Source organism: Letharia lupina, assembly GCF_014066315.1.
Source record: "Letharia lupina isolate WasteWater1 chromosome Unknown contig_4, whole genome shotgun sequence".
Taxonomy (NCBI): Eukaryota; Fungi; Ascomycota; class Lecanoromycetes; order Lecanorales; family Parmeliaceae; genus Letharia; species Letharia lupina.
In genome coordinates this window covers 54,046-72,621 of record NW_023502973.1, presented here as the reverse complement: position 1 = coordinate 72,621, position 18,576 = coordinate 54,046, and the positions used below count along the sequence as shown (strand labels likewise).

General features: G+C 50.0%; 3 protein-coding genes across 3 annotated transcripts; all 3 read left to right on the top strand.

Annotated features, from left to right (window-relative positions):
* Positions 1–2,534: 2,534 nt before the first annotated feature.
* Positions 2,535–3,999, top strand: HO133_007602 (uncharacterized protein; the record flags this gene model as incomplete). The annotated part of the gene is made up of 3 exons (XM_037298472.1): positions 2,535–2,669; positions 2,729–3,185; positions 3,233–3,999. The coding sequence occupies 3 exons, from the start codon at positions 2,535–2,537 to the stop codon at positions 3,997–3,999; spliced, it is 1,359 nt and encodes a 452-aa protein (XP_037155808.1).
* A 2,232-nt stretch (positions 4,000–6,231) lies between these two features.
* On the top strand, positions 6,232–8,435 carry HO133_007601 (uncharacterized protein; the record flags this gene model as incomplete). The annotated part of the gene is made up of 4 exons (XM_037298471.1): positions 6,232–7,002; positions 7,096–7,338; positions 7,400–7,632; positions 7,733–8,435. 4 exons carry the CDS (start codon positions 6,232–6,234, stop codon positions 8,433–8,435), a joined length of 1,950 nt encoding a protein of 649 aa, XP_037155807.1.
* Positions 8,436–9,273: 838 nt separating this feature from the next.
* On the top strand, positions 9,274–12,788 carry HO133_007600 (uncharacterized protein; the record flags this gene model as incomplete). The annotated part of the gene is made up of 7 exons (XM_037298470.1): positions 9,274–9,526; positions 9,574–9,626; positions 9,680–10,090; positions 10,155–10,377; positions 10,429–11,811; positions 11,866–12,233; positions 12,315–12,788. The coding sequence occupies 7 exons, from the start codon at positions 9,274–9,276 to the stop codon at positions 12,786–12,788; spliced, it is 3,165 nt and encodes a 1,054-aa protein (XP_037155806.1).
* Between the last annotated feature and the right edge of the window lie 5,788 nt (positions 12,789–18,576).

Sequence of the window (18,576 nt, the reverse complement as noted above, 5' to 3'; positions counted from 1 at the left end):
ACTCAAGGGTTGGTCCATAAAATGAGTCCACTCATTCGTCTGTTCGTCCACAGCTAAGGTCCAGCTCCATACAGCTGAAACGAATTTTGGAAATCAACTGAATCGGAATGGTAACATTTCATCCACGCTGAACCGGCCAACACCGCCAGCTTGGCTGTAGAAAAATCCAGCTTATTGTTCGAACTTTCTATTAATACTCATCGTTGTCGTCGAGGATTCTCAGTTAAAGTAGATATCATATATTCAGCTTTTGGGCATGATTGTTTCAAAAGAACAAACGGCAAGATCGATGGGATGCTGAGTCAGATGTTTAATTGGGTGTGGTCATCCTGAAGAGCTCACTGTGGATGTTCCCCGACTCTTTGAATGTTCCATTCCGTAGGTCTGCTGTCGTTGATCGATGGAGTTTCGCGTTTGAGATAACTTGGCGAACCCGATTTCACAGGGTACAAGTCCCAACACTTCCAGTCTGAGCCGAGAGGGCTGGGATCCCAAATCCCTCGTGTTGTCGAGTATCACTTCTACTTGATGGTATTAGACATGAATCATGCTCTGTCTTCGAACCCTATCAATCCCAGCCCTTAGACCCAAATATAGGCCACTGAGTCCTCCACCGTCCCATGCACCGTCTGTCGAGTCAGACGCATACTACTCGTTTCCACCCCCATTTGCACGTTACCCCCATTTGCACGCTCTTAAAACCGATAAATCCGACGCAACACCAAAATGCCTACCTTTCACCAAATTTGTATGGCAAACTAGCACAATAATGATGATCTTTTATTTCTATTCAGGCTTAAGATCGGAGAACCCAAATCACCGTTTTTTGGGCCTTATCGGCCTATCATGTCTTAAAAAAAATTATTACTACCTCTTCTTCTACCTCTTCTACCTCTTCTTCTACTACCTCCTCTTCTTCTACTACCTCCTCTTCTACTACCTTCTTATCTCTTCTATCTCTTTCACCGCTTCCACCTTTTCCACCTCTTTTACCTCTTTTATCTTTTCCACCTTGCTGCGGTGAAGCCTCTAATAGAGCCTTCGGTGGAGTCGGTGAAGCCCGCCACTATGGCGGAGCAGCTCCTCATCTATCTCGCTGTTGTTGCTGTAGTAAAGCGAGATTTAGTGATATTAGTGGGCCTGGTGTGGGAGATGCAGTAGCCTTTTTCCTGACAGGACTTCTACCTCTCTTCGTGTCTTCAAAAATAGCTGGTCCGAGATAACACCTACTATGCCAGGCCTACAGATGGCGACTATGGTACCGTAGCATTGGCCATTATGGTAGACTATGGTGGTAGGCTATTTGAATGAGTGGTAGTGGTAGCCATGGTAGTGGTAGCTATCTATGTCGGATTTATCGGATTTAAGAGCGTGCAAATGGGGGTAACGTGCAAATGGGGGTGGAAACGAGTAAGCGCCAACTGAATAAAGTGGGTTGTCCCTTGGCTCGCGAGAAGATCCCGAGAATGATTCGCGGTGCCAGGCTCGGGAAAGGTAGGAAGAGTGAGAGTATGAGATAAAGTAGTTGGCGAAGTCGGTCTCCTTGGTCCAGACCTTAATTTTCAGCAGACGCACAGATCATATTGTAGCCCACCATAAACCAACGGGAGGCATCCCGGGGGCCAACTGGGGCCGTTGTCAGGCCCGCTGCGGGCGCTTTCAAGCTTTCTTAGCGTATCCTGTCGCGGGTTTCGCCCTAGCGCTACACCCCATTTCTTTCTTTCCTTCTTTCGACAATCTTGGTCGATGTAAACATGAATGATAGAGGCGCAATGGAAGGACAAGTAGGGACTTGATTTGTTCCCAGGCACATATTTAGCTATCCAAGTACGTTCAGCCATAAGATTTCGGCCATGTCCATAGACTAGCCCTGTAGATACTAGTGCGATTGATAGGCGAATATCGGACCACGAAGCGAATCCGAATTCCATTCACTGTCAGCTCAATAGTGTCCCGTGGATCGCTTTAGTCAATGACCTTACCATTGGCCATGAGATAAGCCAAGATTCCTAACCTTTGATCCTTCTATACTTGCGGTGAGCAACGGTGTAGAAATCCAACGGGTTATGGGGTACGCAGGGTCCGGCCGTACCCTCCATCTTCCTCCATCTTTCGATGGCATTGGACCCCCGATCGACTTCGTGAAGCTGCATGGTCGAGGCAACCTTTACAATCTTACCAGGGTTGATTGATGGTGCACGCTCTTCAGCATCGGCAAGCAATTCGTTCGCCCTCTGTAATTGTGATTGGCTTCATGAGGCGGAGCAGGACCCGTGGTGTGCGCAAGGACTCTAACCGAACATGGGATTAGTGTCCAAGGCTTCTAATCATGCATCCGTAGGGATGAGGCCCGAAGTTGATGAGTCGGTGGTAGCTACGGGAACTGTCAGCATTACATTTTCCCGTCAGGTTTCCCGTCTCTTGAAGCGCCTTATTAGGCTGCGAACCCTCACAATTATTGTTTCCTACCTTCACAAGGCTGCGATCCCTTACAAGTCTTGTTGTCTACCTATATATCTACTCTTTATGACGCAATGTTCGGAACCTTGCGCTACGATGCTCAGAACGACGATACCCATTTTATTGAGCGAACCACGGATCCTCTGAACGGTAAAGGTGAAGGGCAAAGACCCCGCTACTCCGCATGTGACAAGTGCCGAGCGAAGAAGGTTCGTATGCGCGCCATTGTCGCCCATGTTTGATTGGCTGACCATTCCTGTGCCTGTAGCAAAGATGCGGTGGCCGACGAGATGGCTGTGAACGATGCCTACGGACCTCAAGTGAATGCGTGTATTCTTTGCAAGGCAAAGGCCGGGGACGTCGAAAACGCAACGTTACCAAGGATAAAGGCTTCAACATAGGAGACTCTGCCCTGGATGCCGCGAAACCATCTACCGCAAATAAGCCTCAACAACCAGCGCCCGCCGAATTCACACAAAAGATGGAGGACTTTGCAGATGATACTATGGGAAGCTTCATGCCGGTTAATAGTTTGGAGAATGATATCCCTACACCTGGTCTTATTCAGAGCGACATGCTGCCGGGTTTCGATGGCCGAACTATCGACGACTATCTAGACAGCAACTACATCTCGACTCTGCCATCCCAACAAGACTTTGATCCAGACTTCTACTTCGCCAGTCACTGCGAATCTCTTGAAAGCACGCCTGTAGACTCCCTGTCAGGTATGTACTTACGACTCAGACAATGACAATTCACTAAGTTCCCACAGATATTTCTTCGGTCTTCGAGCAGGCTCAATTACTCCCATCGCCGTCCGACTTCGACTTGAACTCTTATGTCTCCCGATCACCTTTATCGCCACTACATTCTTTTTCCGACGGTCTACCAAGTCCACAGTCGACACCACAGGCACGTCCAGCAACCCCATCCAGCAAAGTTCACCTAAATAAGGATGGCCCGGCAACTGTCATGCAAGATAATTGCCGGTGTTTGAGCATCATGGTCATCCTCCTCGAAGACTTGGAAACCAAAGCCAGGCACGTCGATACCGCCGCGCTAGACTCAATCCTCGTGTCGCAGAAGGAGGCGCTGGGCCGCTGCAACTCTGTGTTGGATTGCTCAACCTGCTTTCTGCGCTCCGAGTATGTTCTACTACTAGGAATGGTTACGGAACGGCTAGCCTCTCTATGCGAATCAACCGTGGCCAAGTATCTCGACGACATGACTGACGGCACTCCGGTCCGGGAGAGTAGTGCAGACGGGAAACACCACGCGCGCGAGAATCCGATGGATGACATCAAGGTGTGCCTCGGTGGCTACGAGATCGAGACGCCAGATGAACGTGTCGGACTGGTTCGAATGTTGATCGTTATGCAGCTGCAAAGCCTGCGGAAGTTCATGCGGAAGTTCATTGAGGGTGTGGCGACTGCGGTTGCCTCGAGGAGAGAGGGCAAGACGCAGGTGCTCAAGGTGCAAGCTGCGGAGCAGAGGCTCGCGAAGCTGATGCAGAGTATCCGGGAGTCCTCCAAGACCTGAGAGTGTTGGAAGAGGATGCGCGGGTCCCCAGGGCGGTGAGACTCGCCAACGCGCATCTTGACGACTGATGAAGGTTACGAGTGTCGTGGGTACAGGAAGACCCGATTTCGGTAGACTAGGGAATGCAAGAGTAAGACTAGAGGAGAATTGAGAAGAGAGGCGCGGGAAGCAAATTCCTACCCCTACAACCTCGGCCCAGAGTTCTTCTTGTATGCGCTAGAATCTCAGTTCGGTCTAGGGATCGCACCGTCAAGATCCTTCCCGAGCCGATGTCACCCTGAAGGCCGAGGCTTCGGACTCCGGTCCCGAAGAAAGCTCAGGGGTGGGGGCAGGTGTGGAGGTGACTCCTATTCTTTTCTTTTCTTTATTCAGTCCTCATACAGTAAGGAGTTTAATCTGGGGGCCCAGCCGTTGATTAACGACATGTTGATGAAGAGACTCCGGTCCAATCGTTTTTCATAGAGGTTATGCAGAAACCGTTGTAGTCCATGGTTTGTAAGACGGTGTCTACCTTGTCCGCGTAGCGAGGTAAGGGAAGTGCGTGGCACGATTTGATTAGGTCGGTCAAGGCTGCGCCAAGTGTTTAGTGACAACAGTATCCGGCATCTCCCGGCTTCGACAAGACCCTTCATCCACATGGCTCTACTCGTAGTTCTTGATATCATCCTCACAGACGATCTTCATGGATTATCCGTACATAGTAGTTGCTCGAGACCTGCCCGATGGAACACAGATCAATCCTTCAGGTGTGTTGCTTGCATACGCGTATCTACCCGGATATGCAATCTCTAAGACCGACCAATCTGGGGGTGGGTTTTAGAGGGGTACCAACCCAAAAACTCACCCCGAAACCACCGAACCCCGGGCGAGTTCCCCCGCCCCGTTGCGCGGCGTAGGGCTGGAGATTTCGGACTGGCTTTTTTCCACTATTATATAATTTTACCAATATAACTTCAGTTTTCAACATTCATGAAGTTTTGGAAGTCTTATTTTACGCTTCATACTTTTAATTTAAACTCTTTTGTAGTACGGTTCTGGAACGACGGATTATGAAGTTTTGGATTCATTGGAAGAGATTGCATATCCAGGTAGATACGAGTACACCTCTTGCATCTCGCACGGGGAGCTTCTTCGAGAGTCCCGTGGCTTCGGTGCATTTTTTGGTGCAAATATTAACATACTGGGCGGGCTCTTGCTCAGCCTTTGTATCTCCGTACACACTGTATGACTTTATCCTTCAGCTGTATCATGTATGAGTGCAGATTACTGCTGAAGAGGAAGGCAAGACGCACCGCCAGCCTCAAGGTTGGTGGCACTTGGAGTTGCGGCCAATCCCGAAGGCCGATAGTTTGGTGGTTTTCTAACGGCTACTGATGGGAGAGATGACTGTGCTGACCGGGCTGGATCCTCCTCTTTTCACGGTAGCTACGAGTGGAGAAGGAGGAGTTGAAGACGGAGGCAGGCGTTGACAAGGCAACGATGCTTTCCACGTTTCCGTCAAGCAGAACATGAGCGTATCTCTCTCCGAGGCTTCAAGGGAGGGGCAATACTCCAGCCGGCTTCTGATATTCGGTTCGCCGAAGATCACCCGACGGCGGTAATTTCTCAAATGACGGATCGTCGAGAAGGGTCTTGGTACGAGACTTTGAAGAATGATGAAGCGCTTCGAGTTTGTTGCAGTGAATTTGTTTGTAGCCGTTGTCGGTATGGAATCTTGGCGAGTCGAGTGTTTCTGTGTGGATGACCGAAGTCCCTGCCCATGTCACATCGGCGCAGTCACACTTCAAATTAATACGATGAGCGCTCACCACTTCGGTAAAGTCTTGGAATTCATATGATAGATTTCCCGATACTGATGATAACTACTTCATCTTTATTTAGCTTGAACATCTACATCGGTCGAGTGAGAGATTGTAAAACATTCCCTTGGTTGTAAGGTATTGCAAAAGCCGGCCGGCAGCGTAAAGTACTTATGTAGAAATTCAATTGAGGAGAGGACACTAAATTCTCTTATCTAATCAAGAGTGGGGCGGATACTTTATCTTATCTCCGCCACCATTCAAATTTGACCAGGTGACCCAAAACACCAAACTACATTACCGAAACACGTCACTCATTCCCAACCTTCCACTTGTTTCATCATTCACGAGCCAAAGACCTGAGCTCGTTCTAACTTGTGTCCAGCATGATGAAGGCATAGGATTGCACTCTCCAAGCAATTATCTAACTATTATGTCAAGCATCCTCAGCCTCAGCAAGCCTGCCTCTCTCGAGCACGCGTCTAGTGGCCTGGATCGCGCCTCATTTAACGTCTACGACGAGGCCGACCGCCATATCATCGCTCCACTGCAGGAGCACCCACGTAGTCCCAGTCCTAGCTCCAGTGGTAGCGATGGCTACGACGTCGACGGCGACCAAGGAGAAGCCGATACAAACCCGAGGAGCTTTGCTAATGTGCGACGAGTCTCTGCGAAAGTACGATCGAAAGTGAAGATCAAGACACACAAGCTCCTGCATACCTCCCATCAGCAACACGCTTATCAGTTGCCCACAGCTCCTGCTTTGGCACCGGCACCCATCCACGATGGCGATGAGGACCGCCTTTTTCATCCTGTACCAGAGCATAAGGGACCCCAACTTAAAGAATTCCTTCACAACCCGGTCGATACTGTCTCATCCCTACTACATGGCGCAAGTGGGGCAAAGATGGCTGATGTTATGGACAACCAAGTCATAGCCCACGGTGCGGATGTGAATCTGGTCCGGGTATACGATAAGGCGGCGGCTGCCGACAATAAGGAGGAACAACAGTCGGCGCTGGGGGAGTTGGAGGATTTGAAAAAGACAAGACAAGACCAATACGTTAGATGGACAATGGATCGCCATGTACTCAAAATTAGAAGAATACCGCCCCTCAATCTACCGCGGCCGCAGAAGAAGGACTTCCGAACAGGGGATCAGGAGAAAGAAGGCCAAGTCAACTGGGCCAGTTACAGCCAGCATGTACGTGCTTTTTCAAACAGTGCATGCGCACTATCGTGCTCTCGAATTAGTATGACGTCTTCGAAAAGGCTCGAATGCTAAATCAACGTCCAGCTCGCACGTTTTTATGCCAGGCACTACTGTGACCAGTACATTGACGAGTCCCCAACCCTACCTTCGGCAAATGAGGACGCCATCAACACTAGTTTGGAAAGGTTCCTCATGTCATCAACGCCGTATCAAGTGGTCCTCATGAAGATTCGGCACATTTATCGCTGGGATGACCCTGTGGAGACCGGCGTGTACCTTGGATCCTACCTCTTTTTTTGGGCCATCGGTCATCTTGCAGGCGCTGCGGTAAGCTTGAAAAACCATGTCATGGGTTCAGGATCACTAATGCTGATGGTAATCCCCCCAGGTTCTTGGCATTATGTGGCTCGTGCTTATGCGACACCTGTACCCTCCAACGGCTGAAGATCTCCGGGAAAATATTGGACGGTCTGAGGACGTTGAGCAGACCGCCACGAATCTCACTCAGCTGATCGAGCAGCATGGATCTCGTGGGTGGATGGACGCGTTGATCAAAGAGCTGGGACCGAGATCACTATTAGCACTGGGCGATATGGCAGACACTTTGGAAATCATGAGAAAGTAAGCAAGGACTGAGATTACGTGGTGACCACGCGCAGGCTTTTCCTTTTCCCATCCTGCCTGCTCATCCTTCCGAGGTACTGATACGTGCCACTCACAGCTTCTACCAATGGCGGAGCCCACCCCGCACAGTGTTTTCGCTATCACTTCTCGGTCTTGTTTGGCTGTTCATCACCACCACACCTCTCTGGCTGCTGGTCAAGATGTCACAACTTGAAGCCGCCATTATGTTTTTCGGGACATTTCCAATTGCGAGCCGCATGCCACACTATCGGCATGTTGTATCGCCATTGACATGGTTATTTTGGAAGATACCCACAGATGGTATGTGCTCCAAGTCCCTTTGCCTTTGGATCTCAAAAGCAACGCTGACGCTCTTGACTGCAGCCGAGTGGGCCATAGCTCGCTTGCAAGTGGAAGCCAGGCACAGCAAAGATGCACTGCCCACAGAGCCCTCCAAAAACGTTGAAGGCGCGTCAGATAAGACGACAATGCCTTCGAAGGCCGATGACGAGACCGAACCTGCAATAGATATTGGCAGATATCATTGCACGTGCCAAAGCCATCATGGAGATCTTCACGTCAGCTCAAGTGGTGCTCGCTACGTAACTGCAGTGAGATCAACCCTTCTATGGAAGCTACGATTTGACAATTGCAAGACCATACGCAAACATTCTGATAGTGGGCTGATTTTCGAGCTCATGGATGACAGCGAGTTCAAAGTTATGGGTTTGGCGCTTAGGAATGAAATCTTCACTCAAATAATTGGCTATAGTGGCCTAGCATGGCAGGTCATTGGATGACAAGGTTGCGGCGATAGCAACGTTGTCTGTGATAACCTGGAACGACTGAGCAGAAACTTGGTGCCCAATGGTCAGATGTCGATATGCAAAGATCGAACCGACCAAAATCAGCGACGGTCAAGTCGATGGGTGGGCGGAGGCTTTGTGCTCTCCATGGCCCTTGAACCATGCGACTGCGACCGCAGAGCCGAGTGAAGCCACGAAGACTTGTGTAAGAGCTGCACAACCGTGCTTCCTTGCAAGTCATTAGCGCGGAAGGAGAGAAGAGATTCTGCGAATCGTTGGGAAGCACAGGAACTACGTTTCAGTAGAGGGGCGCCGACCAGCGTCGGTTTGCCGTCTGGTCGCTGTATTCCATAATGGCGCATCATGTGATCTCTTTGCCCACTAGATGCAGAATGAAATGCAGAGGATCTCTCCTCTGGTTGGAGGTGCCGCAAACCTCGGTTCTAATTCTTCTGGAGCGATTACTAAAGAAAGCCGAGGACTTTTTGTGGTTTGTCATGCTTAAGGTATGACGTGCTCTAAAAGGCCCCCCAAAGATTCGACCTATCTACCAACGACAAGATTATGCTTACTACCCAACACAGACTGCAGGCTGACCCTCATCTCACACGCATATCCTCGGTTGATTTGCATGACATTTATTTCTTGGGTTTCTGGCCGAGGGTCTCCCAAGAAGGCGGGGAACCGACACATTTGTCTTGGAGCATGTGTATTCGATTCCTATGTACTTGCTAGTCAAATCCCCACAAAAGCCCCATCTGGTCTTCCCATACCTTCTGTTTCAGAGAGTCCCCTTTTCCGTAAAAATCAATCCGTGCTTTTGTTTACCGCCATGGCCTCAATCGCGGCGCCTGAGGGTGGGCAGGAGTATGGACGTAGGTTGATACCCACACTAGTCGATGAAATGGCGGCTTTCACTCCGGATCACGTCTATGCTTCGATACCCCGCCATCAAGACTTTACCGGTGGCTTCGAAAATGTTACCTCTCGAAAATTGGCTCGCGCAGTCAACCGGGCTGCCTTTTGGATCGATGAAAAAATTGGAAAGAGTGCCAAGTTCGAGACAATCGCATATCTTGGTCCAAGTAAGGCAGACATGCTCGGGAAGGATGTTGCTAAGTTCCATCATCAGTGGACCTCAGATACTACATCGTTGCGGTCGCCGCTGCGAAAGTGGGCTACAAGGTGAGTTCAGTCGCGGAATCCTGTCTGCATATTATTTCGTGAATGTTAAGCAGCGCGAGCAGACTCTACTGCCGTCACCACGAAATAGCGTCGAGGGTCACTTGGCCCTCCTGGAGACTACGAGTTGCAATATCTTGATCAGCCCTGTGGAATCGAAGGTCGACCATATCTTATCAAAAAGAGATATGCGCCACTTCAGAATCGAAGGGCTCAAAGAATTCTTAGGCGGTGACTTCAGCGAGCATTATGACTACAACAAGACGTTTGAAGAGGCTGCGCAAGACCCTTTCATCATAGTCCACACATCCGGATCCACTGGACTACCGAAGCCGATCGTCCTGTATCACGGCGGGGTGGCAGCTGTCGACAACCAACACCTGATTCCTCCCCTAGACGGATTTGATGCCCAGATCAACATTTTTGAAGGTGGTGTCCGCGTCTTCACAAGCTTGCCTCCATTCCATGTAATGCAACGATCCCCACATGATTCTGCCTCTGGTATGAGAAACCGTATTGATCAATGTCTAGGCGGCGGGTATCCTACAGACCCTATTAGTCGCTCTGTACTTCGAAATCACTACGGTCTGGGCTCCCACTGGTCGGCCTATCAGTGCCGATCTTATCGACGACCTACTTGACAACGTCAATGTGGACCTTATGTTTCTTGCGCCATCTACATTGGAAGAACTCAGCCAGTCGCAGACTTCTCTCGAGAGATTAAAGAAGCTCAAATCCATTCAATTTGCTGGAGGTCAGTCCCATAACGTCTAGGGTTCCTGGAATGCTGATGTAACACGAATAGGACCTCTCGGGAAGACTGCTGGTGATACCATCTCGAGATATACTAATGTCCTTAATGTGATGGGATCCTCAGAAGCTGGGTTTTTCCCGCTACTCAAGAAAGACCCAGAAGACTGGATCTACTTTCATTTCGATCCTAGAATGAAAGGAATCGAGTTTCGGGAAGTTGGTCCTGGGTTATACGAACAGGTCTTCGCCCGTCATGACTCAACAGACCCTTTTCACTGGTCGTTTTACACCTTCCCTGATCAATCCGAATTCTCCATGAATGATCTTTACTCGAAGCATCCCTCAAAGCCGGATCTATGGCTTTACGAAGGAAGATCCGATGACGTGATTGTGTTTTCTAACGGGGAAAAGTTTAATCCTAACGATATGGAGGCGACTTTGCGCTCATGTTCAGGCATCTTTGGCGCTCTTGTTGTCGGGCAAGGAAGATTCGAAACAGCTGCTATTTTGGAGCTTAGAGGCGTTCCGGACACGGAAAGAGCCAAAAAGGAAGTCCTCGACGGTCTCTTGCCCTATGTCACCAAAGCGAACGAAGTTGCTCCTGCCTATGCTAAACTTGATCTTGATCACATCTTCTTTGCGAAGGCCGGGAAACCTTTGCTGAGAACCGATAAGGGCACGGTGAAGCGTCGCGCTACGAATCAAGCCTACGGAGAAGAGATTGATCAACTATATGCGGACGTTGCAGGCTTTGGGAATTCGTCAGATGCTGTCCAGCTGAATCCTAGGGACCAAAATGCATTAAAAACCGGCATATGCGATATGTTGACTGAGATGGAAGGGCTTCAAAATATCACTTTCGAACAGAATTTCTTTGCTGCTGGCATGGATTCGCTGCAGGTGATGAACCTCGTACGGCAGCTTCGGTCTTCGTTCAGGGACCATGATGGGGGAGCAGTAGCGCACCTCATATCACCAAGGATGATATACTCCAACCCTACCGTCTTCGAGCTTGCTGCTGCCGTAGAGTATTTGGCAGATCACGGGGAAGCGGCATCCGAGGGCTTGGAAGAAGAAAGGATTGGCAAGATGGAGGGAATGCTCGCCAAGTACTCTGGCGATCTCCCACAACCCAAGAACGACACCATTCAGCGCCAGGAGCAAGGTTTCGCGATTGTTCTGACGGGGAGCACGGGCTCGCTTGGCTCGTATCTCTTGGATTGCTTGCTAGCTGATACTCAAGTGGCGAAGGTCTTCTGTCTCAATCGAGGAGCCGATGGCGAAAGCAAGCAGAGGAATGGCAACAAATCACGAGGCCTAATGACTGAATGGGGAGAAAGAGTCCACTTTCTGACCACCGATCTCAGTAAGAGTAAATTAGGGTTGGATGCTGATGATTACAACATGCTTGTCAAGGAAGCTTCGTTTATCATCCGTATGCAGCGATCTCACTCACTACGACAAAGGACTAGCTGACTTGTACTTATAGACAATCAATGGCAGGTGGACTTCAATCTCAATCTGGAATCCTTCGAACCGCACATTGCAGGGGTTCGGGAACTCATCAACCTTTCAAATCAGTCACCCAAGAGCCCACCGATCTTATTCACATCCAGCATCTCCACCTTGGGCAACTGGGCAATTCAGTATCCCGAAGACAAGGTCCCTGAGTCAGCCTTCTACGATTTCAGTGTTCCTTCAGCGATGGGCTACGGAGAATCAAAGTACGTAGCGGAACAGCTGCTCGAGAAAGCTGGAAAGAGTTCTGGTGTATCAGCGGCCATCTGCCGTGTTGGACAACTCGCAGGCCCTGTCGTCAAAGATGGGATTTGGAACAAACAGGAATGGCTGCCGAGCGTAAGTTCTAGTTGTGGATTGTCTTCGCAATCACTCTTCACGAAGCTTCAGAAGCAGTTACTGAAGTACTTGTATCTCTAGCTTATAGCCAGTTCCAAGTACCTAGGCAAAATCCCAACAACCATTCCCGGCCAGGACACGGTAGCCTGGATCCCAGTTGACACCACCGCAAACGTCATAGTCGATCTTGTCCTCTCCGACATCAAAGATGAACCCTCAAGTGCAGTCTGGACCAGATACCACAACGTCGTGAATCCACAGCCCGGCTCATGGGAAGCGCTCGTCCCTGTCATCACGAAACATTTTGACGAGAAGATTGAGCCTGTGAGTTTCGAGTCTTGGCTCGAGGCACTGAAGGCCACGGCGTCAATGACCGATGACGTCGCGAAGAATCCGGGTATCAAGTTACTAGAGTTCTTCGCGCAGATGGAGGCGGGCGGGTCGGAGACTGAGTTGGAGACCAAGCAGACGGTAAAGAGAAGTCCCACAATGGGCGAATTGAGCGCTGTGGGGCCGGAGTGGATGGAGATTTGGTTGGGTCAGTGGGCTTTTTGAGGGAGATAAGTGAGGTAATGGGCATTGATGATGACTTTACGAAATCGTAGAGCGGCCGAGAGACTCTTCGTAGAAGTGCTGATGAGCTGGTACTTCGATTGCTGATCTCCTGACATCTACCTTGGCTCTCACCCAGTGCCGGCCAGCGTTTCTCTTGGTTACCCCTGTCTCTCCATCTTTTTGTTTGTATTGAAGCTACTTGGACTGTGAGGTCCGCTCGCCGCGATGGCAAAGACAAAAAGAGCCCTGTATAAGCCGGAGGTGGCTCATCTTCCGACTCAAGCAACCTCACGGTGACGAGTCGCGCCCGTTCTTCTTCGAGGCAACCATCATCTACTAGGTGGATGATGAAGGGAAGGCATTTGTTGACTCAAGGGTTCAGAGCTTTGCATTACTAACAGCAACATTCGATTTGTGGAAGGTGACATCTACGGCAGCGCATATTGCGCTAACATCTTGCTTAAGGGGAGGCTCTCGCGCATCCCCACGTTGTTTCCACCCTGTTTCACAGTAACGCAAAGGCGCATGTCGCGTTCGCAGTCAAAACGTGGCCATCAATAGTTGTGTCGCAAAAATCATTCGAGGCTCAGTCCCATGCTTGATGTAGGGCATTTCGTAATACAGCTGGACTGATGAATTTCACTCTCTGTATCTTACTTCGTTTCCTGTGAAGACTTTATCGTTTTTTGTTCCTCGATATGTGGCCCTTGTTCCAAGGCCTTCCTGTCTTTCTTTTTCTCACCTCGGTGATTTCGGTGTCTCTTCCTCCTTCTCTAGACCTCCTCACCCCTTCAATCCCCACGTCCTCCAATTTGACCGGCCTCTCCCCTTCCCTCTATGGGACCATCGGGAATCCGCCATATATCAAACCATACTGCAGTGCCTCCACATGTCTCGGCCGCGACATTTCCAAGCCCAGTTGTAGGAACGCTTGGAAATGATTGATCGCTCAACCCGAGCCCTGTTCTTCCGCGCCGATTCGGTATTTAAGCGATGATAGAATCTGTGCCATTGACATTGCTCTTGAACTGGCTGCTATGGGCGATGTCAGTAATGGGCTTATTATCTCGACGTACGCGAAGACGATTTTGGATGAGTGTGTGGGTGAGTTGAAGAAGGGAGGATTTATCTAAAATTTGGGTTCGGCTAGACCAGTGACTTATTATGTACGCTAGCTCCTCGAAACGAGCTCCTGATATACATCAGAAGCTACGAGCCTTATTTCGACTGCGACAATGATCCCTTCAAGCCCCCTCCATCGGAAGCAGTGTGTGATAAGGTGCTTTCCTACCTACCCGCGAGCACAAAGAATAGGCCATTTCGTACCCCGCGAACGTAGTGAAATCGTTCTTCCGAGAGTGACTACTGGTGAGTGGAATTCCCTTCCGATTTCGCGCCTGGCTTTCGCGTCGATCCAAGTGGCTGACGAACGGCTTGTAGACAGGCAGGATCCCACTTCCTGCATGATCGTCGTCAGCATGACGCCCAGCAAGTTCGGAACAGATTGGTTCGAAATCTGGGCGGCTGGTGTTGCGGTCAATACGATGTGTATCCAGCGTGGCTTCTCCGGTACGGGACTCCATTTGGGTAATTTTCTTGAGGCATAGAATGGATATACAGTAGGCGTGGGTTGTAAAGTTCGCTTATTTTGACGCAGGCGATAATGAACCAATCAACATCTTTCTCAGCGCTCAGAATGATCCGTCTGGTCTGACGCTGGGAGGGAATGTTACGACATCCTAGGTTTCTGCAAGCGGGGACAAGGGTGGATTTAGAGGTCGTCTTCCTGTGTTGTTAGAGCACCTCCAGCCTGAGATGGAAGAGGGGTGCATGGCAACTTTCCTCAGGGGTTGATCACTCCCACAATGGACACGGGGGGCCCAACCAGGGACAGTCTTTCCCTGAGAGCCAGGCCATGGTCTTCCAACCTCTTTAACTCCGATCGGAATTCGTGCTCTTACAGCTAATTAGGTCCACTTCTTACATAGCCGTAGCCGAGTCAATCTGGCTTAGCATTCCTGAGGAGCAGCTGGAAGCATGACAAGTGGTCATGCGTGCTAGAAGACAACGCACTGCACTGCACTCACTCATCAAGATGATGTTGGCGGAACTACTCCCATAGCAGGTCGTAAATGGAGTCTTGGCCGATGTCATTGGTTGAATTACATGACCGAAAGCAGCTACAGCTACAACTGTAATCCCGTTACCCCCCAACAACTTCTCGAACATAGGGCGCCTGTTGCACCTCCGCCTGGTCTACGGAGATTGACACGTAAAGTCCTGCACATCCCAAGAAAAGGGTCCAGATGTCGGGTATCGCCTCGTCCTTCAAGCGTTCCCTGGACATTGCGCTTAGAATTATCGTATCACACTTGGCCTGAGCCCAGCTTAGGCCCATAACCCATTATCGGCCCAAAAGATGCCCCCATTGTACAATCTATGCGCTCTCAGGAAATAATACTAGGGTCTTCAGTTATAGGGCTGCCTTCCGATAGTAGGGTTAGGGCTACCTTAGCGCTAGCGCTGTGCAGGACTTTACGTGTCAACCTCCGTACAGGTATTCTGAATACTACCAGACCATTTGAACAGCCATCGGCGCTCCATGGAACGGAAGATTCCCCTCAGGAACGCTGGGAGCGGGCTCGGTAGTCTGTAGGGAGATAGCATGGGATTACGCAGGTTGATTGCCGACCGATGAGGTACTGTAGCGCGTTCAATCATAGCTCCCGTCTCGGAGTCTACCTTCCCTGCTGCTGTTTCCTGTCTTGTGATCAATGGCATTCACCACTTTTGCTTACCATCTGCGGAGTAACTGTGTTTCTTTCGCCCACACACAATTCCATCTTCCCGATAATCCTTCACAGTAAGCATTATAATTTAACAGCTGGTCCAACACCTTACGAAAACTCCTTATCAGCGCCAAAGCATTTCTACAGACGACCTCGTCCTCGTCCACTCCAGCACATTTCAGGAGCGAAATTCCCAGAAGAGTCACTACTCCCTTTGCCGTCTCGATGGACTTCCATTCAGCGCGCGAACGACATGAGGCAGCCTCCATTTTTGGTTTGGCGTCGGAAAATAACGCCCTGATACCGCTAATGAGATCGCCTTTCGCACGTATAGCCGCCCCGCTCCTTGATTTGGCTGAAATCAAGCATTTTCATTTTGCGTTCTGTGATATCTATACATGATTCGATACTTAGCTCTTCTCAAATATTCGCTTTTTTAAAAATCTAAATTGCTATGTATGGGACTTACTTTCCGTGTCTCAGTCTGCTGTATCACTTGATGTATGTAGCAATGGGGAATCCTACTTGCAGCGAAGTCTTTGGCAACCCTACCTACAACGATTGCGAGGAACTTGCTACAGAGCTGAGCGGCGGCTGGCCAGACGAAGAGCCTCGACCCGACCGACACCTGCACTCTTTCACAGTGCCCGGCGCCGTGATCCCATCTTGGGTCAGCCCGCATCCTCGCAATCGAAGAGTCACTCTGCCCAGATTGGCATCTGGAAATTAGTCCGGCAGCCAGCCTCGCGAGCTGGTTCAAGCATTCTGAAAATATGTCTCTAGGTCCGGGATGCACGCTGTCACTAATGCCTCTTCGATGGAGTAACGGAATGGTGTCTGTCGAAGTAGGGTACTACTATTCGATGTCACTTCCGGCCCAGTTGATAATGCTGCAATTTGTTCGATACAAAGGACAGGGATGGTTCACTTATATAGGTACGTGAAGTCTTAGAAGCAGTATCTCTTCGACTAGCTTAGCTCCCGGATGGTCAAGGAAGAGTGGTGATCATGAGTGCTTAGGGACGACACGCAGCCTTATACTCAACTTTCATGCGCCAAAACCCCGCTTCGATAAAGCCGTTCAGCAATGGCTCAAGACCGATCAAGCATCATGTCAAGATACAGCTGCAGAAGAGCGTGAAGCTGGAATGGTATCCGAGGAAGCACAAAATGAATCTTGCGCAAATGACAACGACTTTTGGAACTTTTTGGAGGCCATTGGAGACTTCAGCGAGCTCGAAGAGCCAGAGACCCCAGTGGCTTCGGCGCCTCCATCATGTGGCGAATCTTGCTGGGGTCTTGTCAACCTGTGCGGCGCAAGCGACGGATGTCGCTGCATTGCGGACCCATTCCAAGGTGTTGGAAGCCGCTATTACACCGGGACCTGCAAGCCATCCAACTTTGTATTTGACGGCCGCCGGCTCCACGAGGTCTCAGTCAATGGCACAGATCTCGTTCACGTGACCTCTAACTTCACATCGGCTTCAAGCAATCACCCCACCAGCTTATCCCTGCAACTGCACATTTGTTTCCGTGGCTTGCTGCGACGTGCCTAGTGGTGTGGTATTTGAAGCACCAGATCTGAAGCTCGGCGTATTAGAGCCGTCGCAGTGCCGCAATGCAGCGAGTGGCGTCTTTCAGACTTCACAATGATGACCATGATTCAGCGTGGGTACCAATCTAGACTACACATATGGCAGGACCAGGGTTTTTGATCCATTATTCGCACGGACCAACACTTTCTTGGTGTCGTTAGTGGGAATCTGGTAGGCGATATATCGAAGCGACAGGCGGAAGATCAGGTATTTTAAGATCATCCAACCCCGGAATAGACTGTTCTCGTTCTGGAATCCGAAGACGGAAAGATGAAGCTCTGTACAACCTCTGTTCTCGCGATCTCTTGCCGGAAGTGCAACCGCGCTAACATCTTTCGAAGTGTCACCTTTGACACCTAGTCTCGCTCTCGTGTCGCTAGCCTCCTCATCGCTTGTCCCTAATAAGATCCTACGGTTTTAGGCGCGACGGCTAGACTCGCCAACCGTACAGGCGTTCAGTTTCTCGGGCAAGTACAGTCTCTCGGGTAAGTTCAATTGAGCCCTCTTGCGACAGAGATACTTGATTAACAAATCTCCTACAGCTACAATCCTCCTAGCGAACCTTTCAAGTACCACGTTCCCATTTCAGACCTCAATATCACGTTCTTCGAGTACGAGCTCTATCCCAGCCGCAACGAATCTGTGGTCTCCTCCTACAAAAAACGCAGCAATCCACGACACCGTTTCCAGAGAGTATCTCCAGCTCATCGGTCTCTATGATCTCGCGTACCTTGGCGAGTTCGTAGATGACTACAACTATCATAAGAATGTCTCGGCCGTGGATGATATAACATGGGGTTCATGAACCACGGGGCTTACCGGCATTAATTGGTTTGTGGAGAGGTACAAGGGTTGGGACTTCTTGTTTGAGGTCTTTTCGGTGGTTGAGACAGATGAGCAGAAGTTCGTCCGGCTACTGGGTGAGGGTCATCTGTGGATCCTGGATGAGCTGCCACCTTCTGACCATCTGGTGTAATGGGACTGGATACACGCCATTTGGATTGTATCGCCGAAGTCGTTACTCGTAAGACACGTGATGGATGTCACTGACGATAGCCTAACTACCCTTACAGCCTTCATGATCTCCGGAGAGAGAGAGAGAGAGTGGGCAACTTCCTGATACGTTTGATTCGATGATGGATGCCGTCGATCTCGGTAAAAATGGATCAGCCCGCATGAAAGGCGGATCAGCATAGCCGCTCCCAACGCGGATTTTCGTCTCACAATCTAAGCGCTTGTTCGCGCCCCGTTTCTTTGGGGCTGTCTGTCCGTCTATATTATCCCTTGGGAAACGTTCTATGTCCACGTGGACCACAATTCTATAATCTGTATTGGAAAGGCGCTGTTCATTGCCCTAGCATTCTCATTCGAAAGCTACTGTACCACACAAGTCCTGCAGTCAGG